The sequence below is a fragment of the Lucilia cuprina genome, chromosome 2, assembly GCF_022045245.1.
Source record: "Lucilia cuprina isolate Lc7/37 chromosome 2, ASM2204524v1, whole genome shotgun sequence".
Lineage (NCBI taxonomy): Eukaryota > Metazoa > Arthropoda > Insecta > Diptera > Calliphoridae > Lucilia > Lucilia cuprina.
In genome coordinates, this window is record NC_060950.1 from 67,991,253 (window position 1) to 68,001,485 (window position 10,233).

Sequence of the window (10,233 nt, forward strand, 5' to 3'; positions counted from 1 at the left end):
ACTGAACTAGAACTGAACTAGAACTGAACTAGAACTGAACTAGAACTGAACTAGAACTGAACTAGAACTGAACTAGAACTGAACTAGAACTGAACTAGAACTAACTGACTTACTAATTACTACCGCTTCCTTTATCCACCTAAAAGTGCAAGCATTGCTTTAGCATCATTTTCTGGGTCGATTAAGCCATGTCCGTCCTTCATGTGCAAGTTGTAGATCACAATTGAATTGAAATTAGTCCAGGGACAAAGCCTATGAAAAATTGTGGAAATTGGTGCATTATTTCATCTCGGCTCCACACAACAGAATCCACCCAAGAAGGCTTTTGGCTTAATTACGTTTAATATACTTGCACTTTAGCGATATTTTGTAAATCTATGTATCAAATTTTATCGCGATTGTATCGTAGGAAGTTTTTGTCAGAAAATTAGTATCGTCCATGGTTTTCGCTTAAAGATATCGTATTTTTCAAGATAAATGATTTATTAAAAGAATAGAGTTTTTCCTAGTGTAATGACTAGTCAATCAACTAGTCTATTGAATTGGAGTTTGACTTTTATATTGACTAACTACGATCTTAACTTTGACCATTGTTTATTGACTAGTTAATAGTATTTCGAATGTCGATAAATGTCTATTGAAATATCTATTGACTAACAGGTTGATCAATATATTTACTAGTAGTTTGATCTGTTGATAAGTCTATTGACTAGTCCATTAATTAGGACTAGTTTATTGTATTATTTAGTCAATCTAAACTATGGACACTCTGTTTCCTTTCACCTGACCCACCCGCTACTGTGTAAGTTAAAATATTTTTTTTATTTTTACTTTTAAAATATAATCGATCTTTATCTATAACATATGAAAGATTTCCTTTATAGCACTATCAGTTACAAAATTATAATGCTTTCAACACTATTATCTTCTATTCTCTTTTAACAATAACTAAACCACAATTAAAGGACGACATAAGGATACTGTAATAAAAGTACACGTGTTTAAGGCTCTTTACCCATATTTACCTATAAGCATAGGAAAGAAAACTAATCCCTGCTTAAGAAAAAAAACCAAACACACAGAAATAAAAACAAGTAAGAAATTATAGTCGGGCGAGGCCGACCATATAATACCCTACACCTTTGACAAAAATATAATGAGATTTAGTTGCCATAATAAACCATTTAAGTTGAATTGTACCTTGCCTTAGATATACATACTAAAGCCGTTTATTGTTGAATAAAATTGTGGACATTTAAGTCAAAATTTTGATGGGTGCTTTTCATAGGGGCTAGGATCATATAAGAACCTATTATTATGGAATTCGTGGGGGGTCATCAAATCTTGTATACAACTTGGTTATTGCAGCTTTTTGTCGAGATATGAGTATATAATTATGAACTTAAAAACCCTATTCGGCGGGTTCAGTTGTATGGAGGCTAGGAGAAATAATGGGCCGATGGTAACCATTTTCAATAGGCTTCGTCTACGGTACCATAAAAGATCATGTGCTAAATTTCATTGAATTATCTCCAAAATTGCGACCTGTAGTTTGATTACAATTTTTAAAAGCCCTATTCGAGGGGTCCAGTTGTATGGGGGCTAGGTGAAATAATGGACCGATGTTAACCATTTTCAATAGGCTTTGTCTACGATACCATAAAAGATCATGTGCCAAATTTCATTGAATTATCTCTAAAATTGCGACCTGTAGTTTGATTACAAGGATTACAAGCCCTATTGGGGGGTTCAGTTGTGTGGGGGCTAGGTGAAAAAATGAACCGATCCTAACCTTTAAAATTTGATTACAAAGTTTACATGGACGGACAGACAGACAGACGGACAGACGGACGGACATAGCTAAATCGACTCAGAAAATGATTCTGAGCCGATTGGTATACTTTAAGGTGGGTATAGGACCAATTTTATTGTGCGTTACAAACATCAGCACAAACCCAATATACCCTCCCCAATAAAGTGGTGTAGGGTATAAATACTAGCCACAGAAACCATTGCATTTATTTTAAGATTTTCACTAAAAATACGTTTAACCAAATATACACACAATAGCAAAAATATAGTAGACTTAAACATAGATACATATTTATAATAAAGTATTTATAAAATACATAGTTACATCCACCTTAGTATAAAGGTAAAATGTAACTAGACTAACTAAAAATTTGATATATACTAAATACTAATAACATAGCAAAAACTATACATACAAAAACATGTGAGTCCTTTTTAACGGCTAATAATTTTATAGAGATTTTTAGAGTAGATATAGATGTGGTAGATTTAGTTTGTTCTTACCCCGAAAACATAAATGTTTGTGTTTATAGGATTTGAAGGAAATCAAAAAAAAAGTCTGAGAAACAATTTGTTGTTATATTATTTTCATATGTTTGTTGGGTTACACTCTACTATAGCTAGTATAGAATAACGAGAATATTTGTATATAAAATTAAGTAAAGATTTCAGCATGAATTCATTTAACAAAAGGATTTCGACATTGTTTGATTTAACATTTTAGGAATTACTACAAAAACTAACCAACCAAACGGTAAATGTGTTGAATTCTTCTACATATGCGTAAGTGAACATACACACACAGATTCAACAAAAACATACATATTTGTCTATATAGGTATTTTTGTATAAATGTATAGTCGATTTTCAGTTTACTTTTTGAATACATGAACAAATGCACAAAAACCTCATAATACTTATACACATACACATACAAAGTTCAACAAAGTTGTATGCGTTTGTCTGGGCCCACAGAAAAAAAAGAAAAAAATAACAGCAACCTACAAAAGTAGGATCTTTTGCATACATCTAACTATGAACTATGAAAAACAAGAGAAAAACAAAACCCCCCAAAAAAACTCTACTTCATTTAAATGGTTTAGTAGTAGAGTAGTACTTAATTTTAGTAAAATGCCAAAGTAAACCACATATGAGTTGCAAGCATTACTATTCTGTTTAGTTTTGTTTTGAGTAAATACTCCAACCATGTCTGGTCATGGTTATACAAAAGTGCTATACACAACACATAGACATTTTGTTTGAAGTTAAACAAAGTTTTAAGTTTTTCAAAATTTTTTCTTTTTTTTTTTTGTCCTGTATAATAAGTGTGTGTCTTTGTTTCTTTTAAAGGGACATCAAGTTTTATGTTTTGAAGTAGCTACAGCTACAATGTCATGAATGACAAATAAGTACAACATAGGCTTATAAATTATTTTCTTTAAAGGTAAAGATCAAACGTTTTTTTTGAAAGATTTCTGCTTCGAAAGGATTTTATTTTTTTTTTCGTTTGAGAACATAAACCGCAATACGTTACTAGTTTAATTAACATTTTAGCATTTTTGAAGCATATTTTTTCGCAATCTTTAGCTTTAGTATTAAAGTAGAGAAAATTTATACAAATCTATAACCTAATGACTAGAACATGATGAAAGTCGAACAGATTTAGTCACTCTCTATTAGCGTTTTAACGTCGCAATGACAAAAATATTGAAATAACTGTTTAGACAACTTTTTCATGATGAAAAATTGTGTTTGTAGCACATAAAAATTCCTTAAAGTATGCCGATGGACTCAAAATTACATCCTTATTAATTAAGACATGTCCGTCCGTCCTGCTGTCTGCCTGTCTTTGTAAACCTTGTGCGCAAGATACAGACAGAATTTTTTAAGATATTTTGTTGATATTTTTAGCAGAGCTCAATCGAGAGGCCTGATTGTCATTCCGGCAGGAAGAAAAATAGACAAAATTTTCGAAATATCCTGGATCCTGTTTCCGGGTCAATGAGATACCACTGATAGGTAGAGTTAAGGAGCTATGTGTAATACTTGACTCGAAATTACGATAGATGGTGCTTTGCTATACATTATAACAATTGGCATTAAATGGACTCTTAGTCCTACGAAAACACATTGGAGTCATAAAAGTGTAATTTGATCAATTCTAGCTTATGCTTCAACAGTCTAGTGGATATCTTTGTAATTTTATGAGAACTGGACAAAAGTGTTTGTAGGACATGCCATCAATGTAAAAAAGGACACATTGAAAACGCTGTACACAATCTTGGGAGGTGTCTGATTATACAGAATATGTCAAAAATTTTGAAACGTTAAATAGGTCTTTTATTTTACCTACCCCATTCCGATTTTGGATTTTTAAGTCATTATTGTGACAAATATATCATCAACTCCTTTTGTAATCAATTGATCTCTTGGACACCATACAAACCCGCCTTTCAAAAATGCCTTAAACTTATAACTATTACTATCGCGATGAAATTGTTTGACCATATTGAATGGATTGCATTGCCTAAGTATATGAGAACAAAAGTTTTTTTACGTTTTTCTACCCTACACCACTATGGTGGGGAGGGTATTATACATTTGTACTGATGCTTGAAATAGACAAAAAAAATTGGTTCTACACCCACATTAAAGTAAACCGATCGACTTAGAATCAGTTTTCTGTCTGTCCGTCTGTCCGTCTGTGTGTGTGTTTGTTGAAATCAGTTTTTAGAGGAGCCCAGATATCAGCGAGATCCGAATCTTCAATAATTCTGTTAGACATGCTTTCGAGAAGATTGCTATTTAAAATCAGTAAAATCGGTCGGTAAATAACGGAGATATGATCAAAAATCCGAGACAACCTCTGAAAATTTCATCAAAAAATTTCATATTTTTTCATGCTTTGTTAAATAAGCAACAATAACACTGTATATTAGAAAAGAATGTACACGTTTGTGTAGATGTATTTGGTTTTTCAGCTGTATATTTCGTTTTGTGGGTGGGCTCCTACTTAGTTAGTTTGTTAGTTTGTTAGTTTGTTAGTTTGATAGTTTGTTAGTTTGTTAGTTTGTTAGTTTGTTAGTTTGTTAGTTTGTTAGTTTGTTAGTTTGTTAGTTTGTTAGTTTGTTAGTTTGTTAGTTTTTTAGTTTGTTAGTTTGTTAGTTTGTTAGTTTGTTAGTTTGTTAGTTTGTTAGTTTGTTAGTTTGTTAGTTTGTTAGTTTGTTAGTTTGTTAGTTTGTTAGTTTGTTAGTTTGTTAGTTTGTTAGTTTGTTAGTTTGTTAGTTTGTTAGTTTGTTAGTTTGTTAGTTTGTTAGTTTGTTAGTTTGTTAGTTTGTTAGTTTGTTAGTTTGTTAGTTTGTTAGTCTGTTAGTCTGTTAGTTTGTTAGTTTGTTAGTTTGTTAGTTTGTTAGTTTGTTAGTTTGTTAGTTTGTTAGTTTGTTAGTTTGTTAGTTTGTTAGTTTGTTAGTTTGTTAGTTTGTTAGTTTGTTAGTTTGTTAGTTTGTTAGTTTGTTAGTTTGTTAGTTTGTTAGTTTGTTAGTTTGTTAGTTTGTTAGTTTGTTAGTTTGTTAGTTTGTTAGTTTGTTAGTTTGTTAGTTTGTTAGTTTGTTATTTTGTTATTTTGTTAGTTTGTTAGTTTGTTAGTTTGTTAGTTTGTTAGTTTGTTAGTTTGTTAGTTTGTTAGTTTGTTAGTTTGTTAGTTTGTTAGTTTGTTAGTTTGTTAGTTTGTTAGTTTGTTAGTTTGTTAGTTTGTTAGTTTGTTAGTTTGTTAGTTTGTTAGTTTGTTAGTTTGTTAGTTTGTTAGTTTGTTAGTTTGTTAGTTTGTTAGTTTGTTAGTTTGTTAGTTTGTTAGTTTGTTAGTTTGTTAGTTTGTTAGTTTGTTAGTTTGTTAGTTTGTTAGTTTGTTAGTTTGTTAGTTTGTTAGTTAGTAGTTAGTTAGTTAGTTAGTTAGTTAGTTAGTTATTTAGTTAGTTATTTAGTTAGTTAGTTAGTTAGTTAGTTAGTTAGTTAGTTAGTTAGTTAGGTAGTTAGTTAGTTAGTTAGTTAGTTAGTTAGTTAGTTGGTTAGTTAGTTAGTTAGTTAATTAGTTAATTAGTTAGTTAGTTAGTTAGTTAGTTAGTTAGTTAGTTTCTTAGTTTGTTAGTTTGTTAGTTTGTTAGTTTGTTAGTTTGTTAGTTTGTTAGTTTGTTAGTTTGTTAGTTTGTTAGTTTGTTAGTTTGTTAGTTTGTTAGTTTGTTAGTTTGTTAGTTTGTTAGTTTGTTAGTTTGTTAGTTAGTTAGTTAGTTTTCACACTGAATGAATACATTCTACTCAAAGTTTTCATTACGATAAATTTCTTTAGAATTTTTATGCATAATCCTGTTACAAAACACTTGCATGTAATTCCACACTACGCCATTTTTTCTACAGCTTCATGTACAAAATCTACCATATTTTCATTGAAAAAAATAAACATATTCTATAAAAAGAAACCAAATTCATAAAAATGTTTACTTTATTAAATCTAAGAAAAATGTGCACACATGTTCTAATTTATTGTATGCAACAACACTTGTATTTCAACCACTCATATAATTTTCTTAAACGGATGCAGGCAAGAGCATGCAGCCAGCAGTATTAAAATGGTCAATATGACTTTCAAGTCTTAATATGTTTAAATTATTCTGCATTCGCGAAGGTCAAATGTATCTCTTTTGGATTACAGCTTTTTAATAAACAACGATAAGTGACCACAGGATCATCACCCAGAATTGCCTGGTTAAGGCTAGGTGTGGGCGTGTGAATATGCAAGTGTACGCGAATATGAGTGTGTCATTTGGAATATATGTATATTTTTCGCAAATGATAGTGAACTTCTTCCATAACAAGAACATGACTATAAGTACATACTATTTCTACAAGATATCACCAGAAATATGTATTAAATGTAGAAGGAGATAAAATACCATCTAACAAACACTTATGACAAATACGACAACAACAGTGAAAGTGTTGAATGTTGTGGAAAAGAAGGTAGCGGAGAAAAATGAGCATAATTGTAAGAAGACACAGATAGAGAAAACCAAGCCAAGTGATACATGTTTAAATAAAATCTGCAAAGAAACCTCAGGAAAATTGCATCTAATAACATAATGTACAGGTAGAGGTAAACACATGTGTTTAAACAGACATTGATAAACACAAAGGGCAAACGGAGATGTTATTTGAAGAAAAAAAAAGTAAATTGATCAGTGTTTGTTTGAATAAGGATTAATGCAATTTAAGGACCTAACTTATAGAGATCTTATAGAGTATAAGTTTTTAGTTTAGTAAAAAAATTCAAAACCTTTCAATTCTGTCTTTTTATAAACCTGCTTAAAGAATAACACACTTCTAAATATCTAAGTATTTGTGTGTATGTAAATGAGAGTGTAATGCATTAGTGTATGTAATTTAGCATTTGTAAGTGCGTGTGTGAGCAAAATGAGAAGTGCTGCTGTTGCCACTTGATGTTGATGACAAAAATTGTTAACGCTTAAACGTGATGGTAAATAGCAACCAATTTTATATATATTTTTTTACTGTGTTTTGTATTGATGCAAAAAAATACTTGTTTATACAAATTTTAGATAAGAAATAAAAAACTGCGATAACTGCACTATCATTACAAAAGTTTACTACTAAAACCCTTGATCAATTTTCAGATTCTTGGAGCAAATTCAAATAAGTTTAAAAAAATCTAACATATTTTTAAATTTATAATCACTCAAGATTTAATTTTTCCCAATTTTCTTACAACACTGTTGTTTCCATTACATTTCTTTTATATACACAAAATGTATAAAAAACACACATACCAAAAAGGTAAATAAAGTATACGCCTGGTTGGCATCTACAATTTCTGCAAATATTAAATATACAAGTGTGGGTAAGTGTTGAGTATTTAAATGTTTGTTTGAGTGTCGGTGTAACACTGTGTGTTGAAAAATATTTCTGTAATATAATGTGTTAAACATTAAACATTATGTTCACTGCTTTTTAGCGCTGAGTACTCTGGTGGTTTAGAGCTTGTTAAATACTTGAAAATTATACATGTTTTCAAACACTCTTACTCTTGCACTCGCCTCTAAGATGTCTGTCTTTCAAAACTGGGTGGGATGTTTGTTTTTTATACAGTTTTACGAAAAAAAAACCTTCACACAACTACTTAAGTAAAGGATTTAATATTAAATATATTTATGTATGTTTGTTAAGATTGTCGGTGGATCTTTTTTTGTTCAGGCTTATTCTTAAGAAACAGCGCAGAAAATAAGATTTGTAGAAGCGAGGGTACTAAATATGTTATAATTGTTGAACTAGAACTGAACAAGAATTGAACTAGAACTGAACTAGAACTAAATTAGAACTGAACAGGAACTAATTTAGGACTGAACTAGAACTGAATTAGAGCTGAACTAGAACTGAAATAGAACTGAAATAGAACTGAACTTGAACTGAACTAGAACTGAACTAGAACTGAACTAGAACTGAACTAGAACTGAACTAGAACTGAACTAGAACTGAACTAGAACTGAACTAGAACTGAACTAGAACTGAACTAGAACTGAACTAGAACTGAACTAGAACTGAACTAGAACTGAACTAGAACTGAACTAGGACTGAACTAGAACTGAACTAGAACTGAACTAGAACTGAACTAGTACTGAACTAGAACTGAACTAGAACTGAACTGATCTAGAACTGAACTAGAACTGAACTAAAACTGAGTTATTGATTAATCCGACCCTCGTATTTAATCTAAAATACACATGCAAACATATATATATACTCATTTATACTCATTTGAAAGTATGCTCTTAGTACTTACTCACACATAAGTATTTTCCAACATGTTGTTATTTAAGGAAATATTATTGCTATATTGCTTAAGCAATTTTGCTGTTGCGTTATATGCCGTCATTGTAAAATGTTGTTACTTTAGTTATTGCAAACAAGTGGCTTAAGGCAATTTTAATGTCTGCAATTTTCCTACTTTAACCATGTTGCACTTGAGATTCTTGTTTATTTTTACCAACCCCCTCACCTTTTTTCATTTTAAAAACCAGCAGCAAAATTTTTTTACTTTTTTTCTTAAAAAAAGTAGTACGAGTTCTTCTTTCTTAAAGGACAAGTTAGTTGCTGTTTTCTTTAGAATTTATTTCATTTATTTATAAATATTTTTTTGCTTTCTTTGCTACGCTCTAAGTTTAGCTTTAATAATAGTAGAAAAATGTAAAAAAAGAAAAATATTGCTGTTGTACTCGTTTCTATGAAAATTTAGTTGTTTAGCTTTTTTCATGCTGCTCTTGCTTGAGATTTATTTCAAAGCATTGCTGCGTCTTGTGCTGTTGTTGTTGCAAAGTATTTACGTACAAGTAAAATACAAAAAAATGTGGGTGAAGGAAAATGTTGTTGACATTTTTTTGTTGTATGTAGTATGAATGTATGTTACTCGTGTTCTTGTAGTATGTGTGTAGTTTTGAAGTCCATTTTTAGCTATATAAGTATGAATGTGCGTATAAGTGTAACAACAACATATTTTCCTATTTTTGAATTGTTATGTTGTTAACGCTACACTTAAGGAAATGTTTAAAATAACATTGTTGTTTGTTCGTTTTTTTCATCTTTTTTGTTCATATACAGCTTTTGGTGTGTATACTTACTATGACTATGACGAAGAGCTACAACATACTTTTGTTTGTAAGCAGCAACAGAAATGCAAAAATTGTAATAGTATTATATTAAAAAATGCTAATAATGTACACTGAAATGGGAAATAATAACAAGAATAAATAATTTTTATTTCTTCATGGGACACATATAAAAAATCTAAACTAGAATTGAATTAGAACCGAGCAAGAACTAACATAGAACTACAACTAAACTACGACTAGAACTGAACTAGTTCTGAACTAGAACTGAACTAGAACTGAACTAGAACTGAACTAGAACTGAACTAGAACTGAACTAGAACTGAACTAGAACTGAACTAGAACTGAACTAGAACTGAACTAGAACTGAACTAGAACTGAACTAGAACTGAACTAGCACTGAACTATAGCTAAACTAGTTCTAGTTCTTTTCTATTATTGTTTTTTAAGAAAGATAATTTTATTTTTTTACGACTTAGTTAAGTTTTTATCTTATTTATAAATATATTTATACACCGTGAAGATTAATAGTTTTTTGTATTTAGCAGGACCAACTAATACTTAAACTTTATTCCTTATTTTAAAATAATGAATAATAATCAGTTCAAAACACTTATATTATACCAATAATAAATAAAACATTTTAAATACCTTCTTAATAAAATATAACATTCTTATCTTTATAGGTAAGTTCAGGACAAAATCCTTACAACAACCAAATAGTAAGTGATATTAACTAAAAACTATCAAA

The 10,233-nt window shown here is 30.1% G+C and overlaps 1 protein-coding gene across 1 annotated transcript in view; it reads right to left on the reverse strand.

Moving 5' to 3' along the window:
* The window catches only part of LOC124421280 (epithelial discoidin domain-containing receptor 1-like), a 20,510-nt gene extending 11,758 nt beyond the window's left edge, over positions 1-8,752 (reverse strand). The window contains exon 1 of the mRNA XM_046956183.1: positions 8,664-8,752. Within this exon, the coding sequence (XP_046812139.1) occupies positions 8,664-8,752 (89 nt within the window). The remainder of the gene's footprint in view (positions 1-8,663) is intronic.
* Positions 8,753-10,233: the final 1,481 nt, after the last annotated feature.